At 43.3% G+C, this 17,524-nt stretch overlaps 1 protein-coding gene across 5 annotated transcripts in view; it reads left to right on the forward strand.

The window, feature by feature from the left end:
• The first annotated feature begins 1,762 nt into the window (after positions 1-1,762).
• Positions 1,763-17,524, forward strand: part of TMEM273 (transmembrane protein 273) — a 34,627-nt gene continuing 18,865 nt past the window's right edge. For 2 of the 5 annotated variants that reach the window (XM_032837813.1, XM_032837787.1), the window contains exon 1: positions 1,763-1,893. In XM_032837813.1, the coding sequence (XP_032693704.1) occupies positions 1,848-1,893 (46 nt within the window). In that variant the 5' untranslated portion in view covers positions 1,763-1,847. Of the gene's footprint in view, positions 1,894-5,060; positions 5,290-6,294; positions 6,496-13,793; positions 13,891-17,524 lie in introns of those variants that run through there. The other 3 variants (XM_032837800.1, XM_032837793.1, XM_032837806.1) reach the window with 3 other exon arrangements.

The following is a 17,524-nucleotide window of genomic DNA, read 5'->3' on the forward strand; positions in this document are numbered from 1 at the left end:
AAAATCTTTCAAAAAAAAAAAAAAAAGAAATCAGAGAGGGAGATAAACCATGGGAGACTCTCGATGCTAGGAAATAAACTGAGGGCTGCTGGAAGGGAGGTGAGTGGGAATGGGGTAACTGGGTGACGAGCATTAAGGTGGGCACATGATGTGATGAGCACTGGGTGTTATACGCAACTGATGAATCATTGAACACTACATCTGAAACTAATAATGTACTATATGTTGGTTAATTGAATTTAAATTAAAAAAAAGGGGGGGGGGGTAAAAGTTTTAAAAGTTCACAAGTTCAGGAGAAGTAAGAGGGAGTATGTTTCGTGGTGTGGGTAAAGACCGACCAAAGTGTTTGGCATGAAATAAAGTGTCTGGCTAGGAGGATGGAACCTTAAGCCACCAAACAAAGCAAATAGCCTTTCTCACAAACACCCTGGTCTGCTCACATCCATCATTACTGTGAGGGCCTGAGGGACACGGTGCTCCGTGGGTTAGCAGTGTTAGGAGTTTGGCTGAGGAAGCCCGAGGATGAAGAGGCTGACCGCTGTCCTCTCATTTGGATGGGGCTCGACACTTGTCATGAGGGGGCTGTACATTTTTAAAAGTGAGATTTCTTACACATTTGAGTTGGTGGCTCAACAGTCAGGCAGGTTTCAAGGAGAAGGATGGAAACCCACGGCCCCAAATCTGTTGGTTTGAGCCTGTTGAGAACCAAGGGTCTTCCAGCCTGAGGGGCTTAATGTGGGGTCTGGGAATGTGGATGAGAAAAAATCACATCCTTGTCCTCTAACCTCTACTGGAGACTTAACACGTCTTTTCAACGTGAGGGTAACCAAGAAACCACGGTGATGTTACCACATGGGTGATTTTATGGCTAGTAGCAACTGCAGGTTTTTTCGTCCACCTTCCAGCTGGTACAGATCTCTAAATATTGTTAACGTTTGTCATGATGTCAAGATTGTGGACTTACTGCCCCTCTGCTAAATCTTGCTGTTTGCTGCATAGAGAGAAAGCACATCTATTTCTATATCATAAGTGTGCGTTCTAACTATTTTTGATAACTGTATTTCAATATAACCGGTTTCTTTCTTTTTTTTTTAAGATTTTATTTATTTATTTATTGAGAGAAAGAGAGAGCAGGAGCAGGTTGAGGGGCAGAAGGACAAGCAGACTCCCCGCTGAGCAGGGACCCCCCCCCCCCCCGGACCCATGCAGGACTCGATCCCAAGACTCTGGGACCATGACCTGAGTTGAAGACAGGCGCTTAACTGACTGAGCCACCCAGGGACCCCAATATAACTGGTTTCTTTTAGGATCCTGGCTACTTTATTTTGGACATTTAAAATGTTATTCTGAGAAGAGAGTCAGCCTCCCAGACTGAGAGACGTCCATGGCACAAACCATAGTGACTGCGGTGCATTGTGGGCTGGTGGCCATGGGCGTTGCATGACCTGGACATCCATATTTGCTTTGCCCACAACCGCCTCTGAGACTCATCAGCCTGGGTCTTTGGGCAAGAATCTGCACCCAGGGGCACTTCTGTTCCCGTGCTGTGTGTGTGTGGTGGGTGGGGGTAGGTTATAGGAGATAGATGGGGTGATAACCAGTACCCTGGAAAGCCTCAAGGAGCCTTTCTTGTGGGATAGCTCCCTTCCACAGATGGCAGGGCCAGGACAACAAGTGCTTCTCTCAGCCCTGCCCTTTGATGGAGCGGAGAGGAACTAAGCAGCCTCCTGGCGTGGAGGCAGCTTCCTCCTTGTCTGTCACGTGGAGCTTGGCTCCTGTCCCTTGCAGCTTTGGGTCATACAGCGCTCGGTGCCTGTTCAGAGAGGAGCCAGGAGCATAGAGCTGGCATGGGCTTGGAGGCCAGCATGCTGAGAGCCCTCCTCCTCCTCCTGGGTAAGTGAGGAATGCAGAAATGGTGTGGGTGGGACTCTTCTGTGGCCAGGGTCCCTCAGTGAGTGGGAAACTGGGGGAGCATTAGCCCACTGGGACTCAGTCTCTCACGCACAGATGTGTCCCTTGAGATAGACGGCTTTTCTCATTTTGAGACAGGAAACTGAGCAACGATTTTTGTCTGTTTCATTCCAGCTACAACTTACAAATGCTTCTGTGTCAGAGGAGAGCAGGAAAGGGTCATGTGGTAGAAAGAGCTTTGGGCTTGGGACCTGGAAAAATCTGGCTTTAAATTGTGGCCTCATTGCTGACAAACTGCTGCAAGCTTCTTAGACCCTCTCTCAGTTTATGAACCAATAAGAGATAAGGGGGATAATAATGCATGTCTTCTAGGATTGTTTGAAAATTAAGTTCAATTTAATTAGGTCAAACCAAAATAATTATATAAAATGAGAATATGTAGGTGCTTCTCCATAGTTCATGGTGAATGAGTCTTATTATGGAATGAAGGAGGTTCTTAGTCACCCAGAAGTATCCAGACTTTTAAAAAGTCATCTTTAATTCTATACATCAACAGAAGGAAGAAGGGGGAAAGGTGGAGACTGATAGAAAAGTAAGGCCGGATGTAGAGGGAGAAATAGAAGACCAGAGTATTAGAGAGGAAAAATAGAGAGACATAAAGATTGAGGCCCAGAATGATGGTTAGAATAATATGTGTAGACAGAGATAAACAGAGATGAATGAGCCATGCACTTTGCAAAATCTGCTTCGACATTAATTGTTATTTCTTAAAAAGGCATCTGCACAAAGAGGCTGTTTCTCAGAACTTGCCCTGGGTCAAGACTCAAAGGCAGGCAGTCTATCTCCAGATCTAACCTTCTATCTGAGAAAGCAGCAGCCTAGATCCGGGACATGGGCAATGTTAATTCTCAGGGGCAGGACTCCTGCCTGAAGCCCACATCCAGCCCGGAGTGAACAAAGACCTTGGCTTTCTGGGAGTTAGCGTGGGAGGCAGAGAGCCTCGGCATCTAGCAGTTTACATGTGGAAATGGCCATGTGTAATGAGTGGAAGTGGCCATGCGGGTGGTTAGAACCAGCAAGCAAGAAAGACGTGTGTGCAGGGCAGAAAACGCAAAGTGTGCTTGGTGACTTGGCAAACGGTGGCAGGCATCTTAACCTGTTTCTGCTTTCGACCAGTGTAGATGTACAGACCAGTCTGTACATCTTCCTTCCCCACGTCTGTCCTGGGGGGTGGGTGTGGGGAAGGAAGTGAAATTTAAGAAATCCCCTGAAAAAAAATGTGCCCATGATACAAGTAGGCAGTTTTCCGAAAAATTACGAATAAGCGATAAGCCTTGAAAATGCTCAAGGTCCCAGATAATAAAAGAAAGAGTAACGTAACATTTTTTAGTGCATTCGACCTGCTGCCTATTCCCTTAAACACATTAGCTCATTGGGCGCCTACAACAACTTCATGAAGTAGGTCCCACCATTATCCGCATGTTAAGGATAAAGTTTTAATTAGTTGGCTAAGGTATCACAGCCAGTTAGTGTTTTCAGATACCATTGGCAGAAACAGTGTTTCAGAGACTGTGTCTCCCTCTAAAGAAACGAATGTTAATCCTCTTAGCTCTTTACCAGCCCTGAGAGCTAGGGCACGTTGTCCATCCTGTCTGTGCTAAGTTTTCTCATCTGTAACTTGGGGATAATGACTGTACGAACCTCACAGGGCTGTTGAGAGAACTCAGTCTGCAGCCATGTTTAAAGCACATGGCCAGGATCTGACAGGAGGCAGGCACTCACTATTTGGATAATTAGAACACTGATTGACCCAATCTTCTCAGGACATAATTGGACAACATGTAGCAAAGTGTAAGCTGTTCACAACCTTTTACCCAGAAATTCCACCTTCGGAAACTTATCCTGATGAAGTAATAGGATAAAAAATTCCCCTGAACATTTAATAGGATGTTATTTAGCACTGTTGACTCCAGTAGAAACCAGAAAACAAATGATTTTCTGTCAGAATCTGGCTAAATCAGTTATAATCAAACTTTTCCAATGATATCCAAAATGTTTACATGAAAAACATTCTCAGAACTGACATGGATAGAGGGGAGGTGACAAACTTACGGAGTTATAGGTACAGAATTACATTTTCCATATGTTTGCTTGCCTATCCAAAACTTGACTGGAAGGAAATACAGCGAGTCATGAAAAGTTTCCTTTTACCCTTTCTAGGAAATAGGATTACAAGGCATCTTTTGGTTTCTTTGTATTGACATTTTTCATAAGGATCATATATATTCTTAATACAAAATAAATTTCTACGCACCAAAAAATAGCATGATAGCCTGTTTGAAAGTTGTAAGAATTAATTAAGCTTTTCCTTTACAAACTGGTAGAAGCGACCTGGGGGATTATCTAGTGATACCTACTAACACAGGGCAGGGGACCAGGCCAGTCATCCCAGGGCATATGTGAGAGCTGTGCACGAGGGCTTTTGGGGACATGGGAGGAAGAGAGACATCTCTCCCTAGTGACTCCAGTAACATCCTGGCTTGCATGAGACACTATTTCCCACAACACAAAGTAGTTGGACAGTTTTGGGAAATTCAGTTTTCCAATATTCTAAAACTATTTTAAGACTGACATCAGGGGCGCCTCGGTGGCTCAGTGGGTTAAGCCGCTGCCTTCGTCTCAGGTCATGATCTCGGGGTCCTGGGATGGAGTCTCGCATCGGGCTCTCTGCTCCGTGGGAAGCCTGCTTCTCCCTCTCCCACTCCCCCTGCCTGTGTTCCCTCTCTCGCTGTCTCTCTCTGTCAAATAAATAAATAAAATCTTAAAAAAAAACAAAAAAACCTTGACATCAATGTAACAAACATGGACCCAACATCTTGAATTAATACATTTTAAAATTTGGCTGTTTTTTTTTTAGACAGATTCGTAAGTAGATAGATAAATCAACATATCCATCAAAGAAAGAGAATGTCAGAAATGGAGTTAACACATTAGCTTGGGGCTCCCCTCCCCTGTTTTGTTTCCTCTCTTCTCCGGAAGAAACAGCACCCCTGCTTTGACTGAGCTTCCTTCCTGTGTTGCTTTCTAGGGGTTCAACATGTGACACGAATGTCACTACAGCACACTCAACATGCTGCCTTACTTAGCTCCCCGCGCTGATCACATAGATCAATGGTATTCGTTTCAACTGCCCTAAATAGGTCTGTTGAAACACTACATCATAATTTAGTTGTACCTTCTGGTAACTGAGAGAGTTTAGGTTGTTTCTTACTTGTTGAGTGTTCGTTGATGCTGTAATGAACCTTCTCAGTCCCATCTTCTAGAAGCCATGCGCGGCTGTTTTCTGGGAGACAATCTTGAAGACGTCACAAGTCACGGGTATGGACAATTCTCCCCTCATTGGATATTGCCAAATTGCTCTCCATTAGCAAGATCCGGATCTTTCTGTCCCCCTACAGGTTCAGTAGTGTCAGACTTCTCATTTTTTGCCAATCAGAGTTGTAAAATATTATCTCCAAGTTTTTAGGTTGCATGTTCCTGATGACTAGTGAGATTAACTATTTTCCCTTTCTTTATCAGACAGCCAGGTGTCTTTTTCTGTACATTTCCTGTGGTCCTATTGGTCCTTTATATATATTTTTCTGGATATTAATTACTTGGCTCTGTCATGTATTGTCAATATCCTATCTACATATGTTGCTTATCTTTTATCTTTGTGGCATCCTTTGCTCTGAAGAAGTCTGTAAATGGGATACAATCACATTTATTATTCTTAGACTTTTGCTGTGTCTGGTTTTTCTCCCTTGTCTAAGAAACTTTTTTCTTTTTTTTAATTAGAGTGGTTGCATTTTCCATGTTGCGACTTTAATTTATTTGGAATTTATATTTGTGTATGGCCTAAACAAAGGATCTAATTTTAGGGTTTTTTCTATATGAAACATCAATTATCTTCATATCATTTATTTCACAATCTTTCCTTTCTCCCCTGCTTTGCAGTGCTTCTTCTATTTTATACCCATTTAATGCATATTTGAACTATTAATGGGATTCCTATTCTGTGCCAGTGTTTGTGTCTCTCTGTGTTGTCATGTCACACTGCTGTATTCACTGTAGCTTATGAATCTTGGTAACTTGTATGTAAGATACTTTCTCCTCCTCTCTGTTCTTTTTCCTCACTTACTTCTTCTCCTCCCCCTCTTCCTCCCCCCACTCCCCTTCCCTTTCCCTTTTCCTTCCCTCTCCCCTTCCTCCCTTTTCCCCTACCTCCTCCCTCTCCTCCTCCTCCTTCTTCTTCCTCTTCTCCTTCTTCTACTCCTCCTCCCTCTTCTTTTGCTTTGACATTAAACTAATCTTGGCTCTTACTACACCCTCTCTCTCTCGTAGATTATTTTCCTTGAAAGCATCATCAAAGCCCACTTCCTGAGAGCTCATTCCGAGCATGGTGTCTCGCCCAGCACTCCTACGTAGATCTCATTTGTTTCTGATAAACCAGCCACAAAGCAGATGTTCTTCTCATGCCCATTTCACAGATGAAGAAACTGAGGCCCAGAATGATCAAGTAGCTTATCAGAGGTCACATAGCTGGTGAGTGGAAATGCTGGATTCAAATGCAAACAGTTGGATGCTGAAAAGCCGTACTTGGAGCTCTAATACCAAACTGCCTCCCAGCTGAGAATAGAAAGTCGTGTCATCACGGAAAACGGACATGACTTTTGAAACGGTTCTCTCAGTCTTGTATTTCAAGATAGTTTCAAACTTAAAGAAAAATTGGCAAGAAAAATAATACAAAGAAACCTGTATGATTTGCTGATTTCTTAATCAGATTCCATCATTTGCATTATCTTATGTTACTTCTCTGGAGAAATATGTTTATACCAAACAAATGAGGATATAAATATACGTAGTTCTATATAGTAAGAGAGAGATGTCTTTTTTTCAGAGCCATTTGAGAGTAAGTTGTATATATCATTTTTTTTAACCCTAAATACATTAGTGTGTATTTCTTAAGAATGGAGACAATCTCTTGTATAACCACAGCACAGTTAGCAACATCAGGAAAGTTAACATTGTCAAAATACTTTCACATAATCTATCGCAGTTCAGTATTTTCACTGGGCCCACCAATGCCCTTTGCAGCCTTCACTGACCTGAGCAAAGGAGACAGTGGAGGGGCCGATGTGGCATTTGGTAACCTTGTTTCTTTAACCTTCTTTACCTGAAACATCTCCTCAGCCTTTGTCTTTTATGACATTGGTGTTTTAGAAGCTTCCATCTCCTTTTCTTGCTTTCCTTTTTTTTTTTTCTTAAAGATTTTATTTATTTATTTGACACAGAGAGAGAGATCACAAATAGGCAGAGAGGCAGGCAGAGAGAGGGGGAAGCAGGCTTCCTGCTGAGCAGAGAGCCTGATGCGGAACTCGATCCCAGGACCCTGAGATCATGACCTGAGCTGAGGGTAGAGGCTTTAACCCACTGAGCCACTCAGGCACCCCATCTCCTTTTCTTCCATAGAACACTCCACATCTTGGAGTTTGCCTGATATTCTAGTGATTCCAGTTATCCTTTCTGTACTAGACAACGTATATCCGCTCTTGGGTCCTTCTAAGGGCTTCACGTTTGGAAGCAGAAGATACCTGTCTAAGAAAGGCTCATGTTCTCTTGACATGATGATAAAATACTTATAGCTGATGTGTTGTGCTGGAGTTTTCATGTCTGAGAGACCACCAAGGAGCCAAGCACTGATGCAATCACTCGAGGGTTTATTTGACAAGCTTAAGCTTGGGCCCAAGTATAACCGACACAGCAGAGTAGGGACTTGGACCCCGAGCTTAGTTAAGGCAGGGGTATTTATGGGTTCCTGTTACTAAAGCAGGGTGGGGCTTCCTGGAACCAAAGCAGGGTGGGGGTTACTAAAGCAGGGTGGGGGAAAGTTCAGCCCTTGGGCACAGGGGTCTGAGATGGCTGCCGGAGCTAAGATGGCTGTACTTATGCTAAGGTTAAACCTGAGGTGTGATGGCCTTGATTTTTCTCGGCCTCCACAGATTGTGGGTTACGGTTGTCACAATTCTAAATAAATTATTTGCCACTTAACTACCAACTGATCAATATTGCTAAATTTTGCTAAAATATGGCTCTAAGAATAGCTATTGAAAATATCTGGTGAGATATCTAGGCATTTTCTTAGAGGTTTGTACCTTCCTTTTTAAAAGGCTGCCAGATAAAATATTCCTATGGACTCTTAATTCCAACCAAAATGTCAACCATCTGTCTCCGTTTTAATTCTGTTGGAAAGGACTCGCTGAAATCTATGTATTATTATAATCATGATAATAAAAGAAATACAATATCACTTTAATTATGTTCCAGTGCCTAAAACATTCTTCACTGAAAGAGCCAGAGTTATTGAAGAGAACAGAGGCTTCCCGCCACCCCCCCCCTTAATTTATAATGAAAAGATGGCAGAGGCTGGGGTAAAGAGAATTAAATTCGTTTTTATCTTACAAGTCAAAGTCATCACTTTATTCCTTGGCTCTTAGTCCCTGAGATCTTTGTAAAAATCTTTCCTGACAGCTTTTCCCCTGTTTCAGATTCCTGCCAAGACAATGGTTCACAATCAGGCAGTGAGTGGATTCCAGGAAGAAAGAATTCTTGACATGTTAGTTTTCTTTTCCCATGCAACAATTTATCACAAATGTAACAAAAGAAAACAATACAGCAGGGTCACTTGGAAAGTCAGTGGAACATAAAGGAAAAAGGGAGGACCCCGGGAAGGTGAGGAGAAATGTCCTGGTCAAGCCAGCATTCTCTTCATGACTTTTGCCAGTTTTCTAATTGGTTTGCTTGCTTTTTCCTTTACTATTGAATTTTAAGAGTTCTTAATATATTCTGAATATGAGTCCTTTGTCAAATACGTGATCTGAAAATATTTTCTCCCAGTCTCTATCTGGTCTTTTCATCCTCCTCACAGGGTTTTTCATAGAACAAAAGTACTTAATTTTAATTAAGTCTAGTTTACTGATATTTTTTTCCCTTATGGATCATGCTTTTGATAGCACATCTGAGACATTTTCACTACTCATGCCCTAGGTCTCCAAGATTTTATCTAATGTTTTCTCCTACTCTTCTGCCATCTTGCTCCTCCCTTAATCTTATGTTTTCTCCTAAAAGCTGTCAACCAAAAAAAAAAAAAAAAAAAAAAAAGCAGAACTAAAACAAAAACAAAAATCATTGATTGGGGGAAGTGTAATTCAGGAACACAGAAGATTTAACAACACAACACAAATAGTGCACCTCCTCTCCCCTCTAGGGAACAGAAGTCAAGGGTTTCTAAAGACAAAGGGAATGCTTGAATATTGTTTACAAAGAATTTTGATTGGTGTTAGCAACAGAAAAGTAATCTTGATTGAATATAATTGGTTGCTAAGACTATCATTAAGCCTTTACTTAACTTCTCTTAACAAGTCATAGGTGTTCTGGCTGAGTCTTTGAAATATTTGCAGTTTGACCCAGTTCAGAAGTTCATGGGTCTATCCAGTGAGGGTGTGAATAAGGTCCATCTCCTTAATGACCTTAATGACCTCCTGGTTTCCCTTTTAAATCACCCCATTTCTATTTTACCTTTCACCAAGTTGTACAGTTTTATCTTTTACATTTGATTCTATAATCCACTTGGAGTTCATTTGTGAATTTAGCTCAGCATACTTTATTGTTGTTGTTGTTGCTACTTATAGATATCCAATCACTCCAGCACCACTGGTGGAAAAAACTATTCTTCCTCTTTTGAGTTGTTTTTGCTCCATTGTCCAAAATCAATTGGTCATTCTTGTATGGACTATTTCTGGGTCATCTTTTCTTTTCCATTGATCTGTCCCTCTGCCAATACCAAGCAGTTTTGATTTCTGTAGGTATGTAAATTTCAAGATGTTAGAATGATCCCTCCTACTTTATTCTTCATTTTCTAAAAAAAAAAAAAAAAAAAAAAAAGGTTTTTAGCAATTCTATTTCCTTTATCTTTCCATGTAAATTTTAGAATAATCTTATCTATATCAATAAAAAAATCTTGCAAGGATTTTGATGGGAATTACATTAAATCTAGAAATCAGTTTGCGGTGGTTTGACATCTTTATTAGCTGAGTTTTCCATGAACTTGGTTTGTATCTCCATTTATTAAGATTCTTTTTTATTTCTCTCATCACCATTGTGGAATTTTTAATATGTGACATCTGTACATGTATTATTAGGTTTATATCTAAGTATTTTTTGTGGGGGTGATAATAAATTGTATTTAAATTTCTCTTTCTGTGCGTAACTATTAATATATAGAAGTATAAATGATTTATGTATGTCAATCTTCTATTCTGCCACCTTAATGAATTCACTTACTAATTTTAGGGATTATTTTTTAGATTCCTTGGGATTTTCTATGTGGACCATGAACTGCAAATGGTTGTATTTTCCCCTTTCTGAATGGTATGTTGTTTTAATTTCCTTTTCTTGTCTCATTGGACTGGCAGGAGCTTCCAGTACTATGTTCAACAGGTAGGACAATGGCAAATAGCTTTGCCTTATTTTTGTTCTTAGTGGGAAAACACCTTGTTTCTTACGATTAAGTGTGATGTTAGCTGTAGGATTTTTTGTAGATTCTTAATAAGTTGATGATGTTTCCCTCTTTTCCTAGTTTTCTGAGAATTTTGGTCATACATGGGTTTAGAATTCTGCATCACTCGATATGATCATGTGATTTTATTCTTCTGTTATTTGTTAATGTGGTGGATTGCAGTGATATATTTTTGAATACCAAACCAGACTTGCATCCTTGACTAGACTCCATTTGGTCTTGATGTATAATTCTTTTATTTTTCTGAATTCTATTTGATAGCATTTGGTAAGAGTTTTTGAGTTTGTATTCATGATGAACACTAGTTTGTAGTTGTCCTTTTTTGCACCTTTTTTTCTCTGGTCCTAATGTCATGGTAATGTTGGCTTCGTAAAATGAATTAGGAAGCTTTCCCTTTTCTTCTATTTTCTGGATGGGGTTTTGCATAATTGGTGTTAATTATTCTTTAAACATTTGCTAGAATTCTCCCCTGAAACTGTCTCGGCCTGTGGATTTCTTTTTTGGGGTTTGTAGATTATGAGTTCAGTTTCCTTAATAGTTATAGGGCTTCAAAGTATTTCATATCGGATGAGTTGTGACAGTTAGTACTTTTTGAGGAATTGGCCCATTTTATCTAAGTCGCCAGGTTTTTCTTTTTTTTTTTTTTCCAAAGATTCATTTATTTATGAAAGAGAGATTGAAAGTGTACACATGGGGAGGAGGGGCAGATGGGGATGGAGAGGGAATCTCAAGCAGGCTCCCTACTGAGTGTGGAGCCCATGATGGGGTTCAATCTCAAGTCCCTGAGATCATGACCTGAGCTGAAACCAAGAGTTGGTTGCTTGACCAACTGTGTCACCCAGTTGTCCGTAAGTCACCAGGTTTTTATGTGTAGGGCTGTTCATAGTATTCCCTTATTACCCTTTTGATGTCTATAGCATCTATAGTGATGTTCCTGTTTCACTTCTGATATTGGTGTCATCTCTCTTTTTTCCCTTGTCAGTCTCAATAGAGGTTTATCTGATTGATCTTTTCGAAGTATTGGATTTTTTGTTTCTTTTTATTAACCATTTATTAAATGTTAATAAATAAACCATTTTATTATTTTTTTCTGTTTTCAACTTCATTGATTTCTGATTTTGTCTTTATTATTTACTTCCTTCTGTGTGTTCTGGCTTTATTTTGATGTTCTTCTGATTTCTTCAAGTGAGATATTAGATTATTGGTTTGAAGACTTTACCTCTTTCCTAATGTAAGCATTTAGTACTAAAAATTGCCCTCTCAGCACCATCTTAGCTATGCCCCACAAATATTAATATGTGTGTTTGCATTTTTATTTAGTTAATAAATATTTTAATTTCCATTGAGAATTCCTCTTTGACCCATGAATTTTGTGGAAGTATTGTTAGTTTCCAAGTGTTTGGAAAGTTTCTGGTTATCTTTCTATTGTTGATTTCTAGTTGAGCCCATTGTGATTTCACTTTGTATGAGTGAAATTATTTTAATTTTGTTGATGTTTGATGCAGAATGTAGTCTAGATACCTTGATATATCTTATAGAAGTGCTTGAAGAGAACGCATATCCTGCTGGCGTTGGGTCCTTTTGCTTGATAATATGGTTGAATTTTTTTCTATCATGGCTGATTTTCTGTCTAGTTGTTTTATCAGTTGTTGAGAGAGGGCTATTGAAGCCTTTAACTATAGCTGGGCATCTGTCTATTTTCCCTTTCAGTGTTATTGGTTTCTGCTTCACAGATTTTACAGCTGTGTTTGATTATAGAGATTTAGGATTAGTGTGTCTGTTTGGTGGATTGGCTCTTTTATCATTATGTAATGTAATACAATGTCATGTAATATCTTTGGCCCTAATAATTTTCTATGCTCTAAAATGTCTCTGATATAAATATAGCCACTCCTCTTTCTTTTTGTTAATGTCTGCATGGATTTCTTTTTTCATTCTTTTACTTTCTACGTACCTATATCATATTTAGGGTGAGTTTCTTGTGGACAGCATATGGTTCAATCATTTTTTAAATAAGCTTTGCAAACCTGTTTTTTAATTAGCAGATATAGGCAATTTACACTTAATGTAGCTCTTGATATGTTGGAGCTTTCAGTCCACCCCTTTATATTATGATTTCTCCTTGTTCTCTGTTTTTCGTTTCTCTTTTTCCTACCTTCCTGTGTGTTACTGGAACATTCTTTTATAGAATTCCATTTGATTAGTCTGTAGTGTTTTTGAACATATTTCTTTTCATTGCCTTTTCAGTGGTTGCTGAACCACTGGAATGGTAGGTATTCCTACCATTGGACTGGTACGGTAGGTATTCCATTATATATGCATAATGTATCATCATCTACTGCTATCAACATTTTAACAGTTCAAGTGAAAACTGGAAATTGTGTCTCTATGTCCCTTTCCTCTCTTAAATATTTCCTCTACATATATTGGGAACTACTTTAGACATGTTATTTCTTAGCCTAAACAGTCAAACAGAATTTAGAAATCTTAGAGGAGAAAGAAAGTCTGTTTTGTTGACTTATATTTTTATGAGCTGTGACAGCCACACTTTGACCACAGGCCACATGCTGCCTCCTGTGGGGCCCCCAAGGTCCTCAGCAAGTCTGCCTTCTTCTCTCCATCTTTCAGGATCTTCTTATGTTTGTTTATTTGTTTTTGTCTAAGCTATTTTTAGGTTTTAAGCTTTATTTAGTGAGAAGAATAGGGAAAGGTAAGCCTGTTCTATCTTTCCAGAAATGGAGGTCTGAGACGAGTTTTTAAGAACCTGATGGGTGGGCGATTTGGAGGAAGCTCTTTGGGGAGGGGATTCTGGGCTCCTTAACATCTCTCAGACACACAGCACTGATCCTGGGGGATCCTGAGGGAAGAAAATGCCCTCAGGTAAGGACAATGTGGACCTCCGCAAAACACCTGCTGGGAATTCCCGGTGGTCCTTGAACACTGGACAGGAGTCAGCGTGGCTGTCACACAGATCAGCAGAGTTTTTCACTCACTTCCACGTTAACCACTTGTGCTTCCTCTTTAAAGTCACTGTAAGCATCTCTGTCACATCCAGACCCTCATTTATCCTCCAGAATTGCCTGAACTGCTCCTTTTATTAAATTTGATTCCATTAAATAACGGGCTAATGGTTCTCAGTGAGATGAACGGGCTTGCTCTCTCCTGCTCATCTGAACAAAACAGATGAGCAGCTGGCGAATTTCTGCCTGGAACCCGCCTGCATCCCCTCAGAAACCTATGCAAACCTTTGGGTCGTATTGTCAAGGAGTTGCTGCCCAGGGGAAGAGGGGAAGGGCCTGGAGCTAGGCTCTTGGGCCACCCTACAATACTGGGACACATAGATATGGGAGCTTTTGCTTTCGGTAAGCGAATGTTGATTTTTATCAGACTCTGTTGTGACACAGATTCAAGCCCTGATCTGAAGGAGTTGACAGCCTATAGGAAGGACAGTTGCAATGTGGTGTCTTAGGTACTAAGATAAAGGAAAATGGAGGGAGACAGAGAAAAGGCTCCTGATGCAAGCTTGGGTGTCCAGGAGGGCTTCCTGGAGGAAGAGTCTTATTGAGTGAGAGTTAATTGCGCCCCCGTGTGGCTAAAATCCTTTAACAGTTTTCCATGGCTACCAGGATAGACCAAAGTGTTTAGGGTGACAACAGACCAGCCCCATCACATGCACCACCCCGTGTTTCTGCTGTCCAGGCCTATGGAATAGCTGTCAAGTTCCTGTCCAGCTGTGAAGGCTTCTCCTCACATATCGTCTGCTCTGTATGGGGTTCATGCTTTTCCTCCCCAGGATCCTGGGAGATACTCTTCTCACAGAGCTCCTCACAATCCTAACAGTATACCTGTCTTCATGGTTGCTTTTTTGGGATCTTGTTCCCCCTCTGGGCTATCACTTTTGTTGGTGCAAGGATCTGGTCTCGCCAGGTCACCGCCCAGCAAATGGCCAGCAACAGCACTTGTCCGTGTGTTGATTAGTGCCTAGAGTACAACCCCAGCTTCCAGGAGCCAGTCTGCAGGAACTCTGTGCAGAAACGAATCTGGTTGGGATGGGAAAGAAGGAGTTCTAAGAAGAGAGGACAGCCCCTGCCAGGGCCCAGGCAGGAGGTAGGCTGGCTCAGAGGGGAATACTGAGTGAGGCTGACAGGCGAGTACGGGCCAGGGGAGGAGGAGGGCTTGGTGAGTCACGGGGAGGAAGGGGAGAGCTTTCTCCTGGAGGGCATTTGCCACAGCCTTGCAGGAAGAGCTTGCCAGCTGTAGTGTAGCAGTTGGGTTGGCTGGAGGCAAACCTTCTGGGAGAGAGCAGATAGGCAAGGTCTGTCCAGGGCCACACCAGCAGGGTCTGCTGGTTTGCAGGCCCCATTGCACATCTCGTACTTGCTTCCCCATTGGAAGTAGCTTGTGGTCTGAGGTCGGAGGCTCTGGCTGAGGTGTTGGTGTCTGTCATAGCTTGTGGCTGGCCCATGCTCAACCCCACAGAAAACAACATTGGATGGGGCTGACCCAGGGAAGGCTCCGGAGATATTCAGAGAGGGTCCCTGAGCTGACCTCGGGGCACTAAGAACAGAGACCCTCCCAAGCTGCCAGGGAGTCCTTACTAAGCCACACGTGACAAGGGAGAAACTGTGGTCCACTTGGAGCCACTGTCCAGCCCAGGTTCCAGCGTGAGACCCTTTCCTAGAGCCAGGCTAACCCAGGTTCCAACCCCAGGACTCCCCTATTCAGGGGTGTGACCCCGAGATGACCCCTCACCTGCTGGAGCTTCCTGGAGAGATGAGGGTCAAGGACCCAGGAGAAAGGGCCCTGTCCCTACTCTGGGGGACACACATTCACACATATATATGCAAAGCGAAGATTTTTTTTCTTTCCAGTCTTGTCATAAAGGATTTCCCAAGTTCAGGAACTGGGTCAGCATGCACTCATAAAGGAGAGGGGCTTGTGTGTGTCCACCAGGCTGCTGAAAGTGAGGGGGGTGTGTCCAGGGAGGAAACCAGCCTTGTGGGGGCCTGGGATCTAGACAGTAAGAGAGGGACTGCTTTTATTTCCATGACCAACGGGCATTCCTTGGCAGAGGACCAGAAAAATTCACTTCTTTCCTCCACTTGGCAAACTAGTTTGGGAGGCATACCTCAGTGCTGGCCAGAAGTCCAGGGGGGAAATTGAGGCATTGGGGAGAAGGCGGGGTGGGAAGACTGACCTGTCCTGAATCCCGCAGCATCCTGGCATTCCAAGAGGCCCAGGCCAGGACCCACTTCCTGCCCAACAGACCAGCCAGCCTTTGGGCCCTTAGGAGGGCTAAGCTTCCCCCTCAGAAAGATGACTCCTGGGGGGTGGGCTGCAGGGCCCTGAGCGGCAAGTGGGCTGGGCCACGTGTGAACGGATCTCTGACTTTTAAATATTTAGACTATGGTATGCTCTGGACTCTGCAGATGTCAGGAGCTGCCTTGACCAAGAAACACCCAGCACAGACTCTGGCGCACAGTAGGGCTCGGAGAACTTCGGTCCTGGTAGATGGAGGCAGGTGGAGTGGTGTCGCCAAGGCCCCGGGGGCTCTCGTGTTGGCTGGGTGTTGCTGTTTCCGCTGCAGTGTCTTGAGCCTTTCCCTGCGGGCCAGGCCAGCTGTCATCCCACAGCCCCGCCCCCTGGGCACATGCTTGCCTCAGCTGGTCCCTGAGGGCTGCGGAACGGAGCTTCTCCGAGGCTGAAGAGCACAGTATGAATATTGCATGAATAATAATAACCCCACCACTTAGCGGTTATGCAGCGCTTTCCCCTTCCACAATACTTTACCATCATTAATTAGTTATTCTGCGCTGCTTCCAGCCGCCCTTGCTCTCTCTGCAAAGGCACTCTTGCAAACGGGCCTTCCCTGGGCTGAAGCCCCGGGATGGAGTGGGTGAGCTGTCCCCACACCTGGCCTCACACAGCCTTCTGGAGGTTTCTGTCCAGCTCTGTGACTTCTGCTGACAGGGAGGATAATCTTTCCCACCTGAGTTCCTGCCCAGGGCTGCTTCCTGGCATGCTGTGCTCCCCACATCTCCCGTGGCCTCCAGGAAAGGGGAGGACACCATCTCAAGGGGGTGGTTGAGGGCCTGTGGAGACTTCCCTCCTGCACCTCGGTCTATGCCGCACAACTTCAGGGGATCGTCACAGCATTCTGTGTGCGATAAGGAGGCTTCCTGTGGTCAGCCCCGTTGCGAGTCAGCTGTTGCTCAGGCCACTGAGCTGCCAGTCCCGTCCTGTCCGGCCTCAGGCCACTGGCAGAGCAGTGGCAGACTGGAGATTCAGAAGCTCCGATTCTGAGTGTCATTCCTTTCTACTCACCATGGAGTCAGTCATATGAAGCACTCATGCCCCACTGAAGACATTCAAAGAGGGACCAGCGCCCTCAACAAGGTGTGTATAGGGTTAGCCGGGCATCCGTATGGTGGGTTCTCCAGTCCTGCCCTCCCCAGACACCACCATGCACGCCACCAAAGCAGCCTCACGCTCCCCCTGGCTTCCAGCATCTCTCGCTTCCTCAAGGTTTCAGCAGCATCCCTGCTAGTTGTGACAGGGTTTGATGTCACTTCCTGCTGTCCAGCATGGGTCTGGGATGCCTTGGGAGGGTCCTGCCCCTCTGGGACAGCTCCCCATTTGTGGAGTGCCCTTGGGTCTACCTTGGGCCAAAGCCGGCTCCCTGCCTCCAGCCCCTCCATTAGTCTGGAAGGGTATCGATCAGTTTAGCTTCTGTAGCTGAGTGTTTTAATCCCAGTGTGTGAATCTTTAAGAATTAATTAGCAAAGATTGCTAAGGCAAAACAAAGTGGGCACAAGTTTTGGTACTGTCTGGTGACCCACCAGTATTATTTTCCTCTTAATTATGAGGTTATTTCTGGAAACTGGAGGCATTTTCCTGCGTGTTTGGGAGCCTTGGGTTAGCCTCTCTTTCTTCTTGGTGGCCTCCAGACTCTAGATCTTGCTCAGGGCAGCTGGGTCCTGGCTAGCTGTCCCGTCC

The sequence above is a fragment of the Lontra canadensis genome, unplaced genomic scaffold (assembly GCF_010015895.1).
Source record: "Lontra canadensis isolate GAN:19392208 unplaced genomic scaffold, GSC_riverotter_1.0 scaffold3, whole genome shotgun sequence".
NCBI lineage: Eukaryota > Metazoa > Chordata > Mammalia > Carnivora > Mustelidae > Lontra > Lontra canadensis.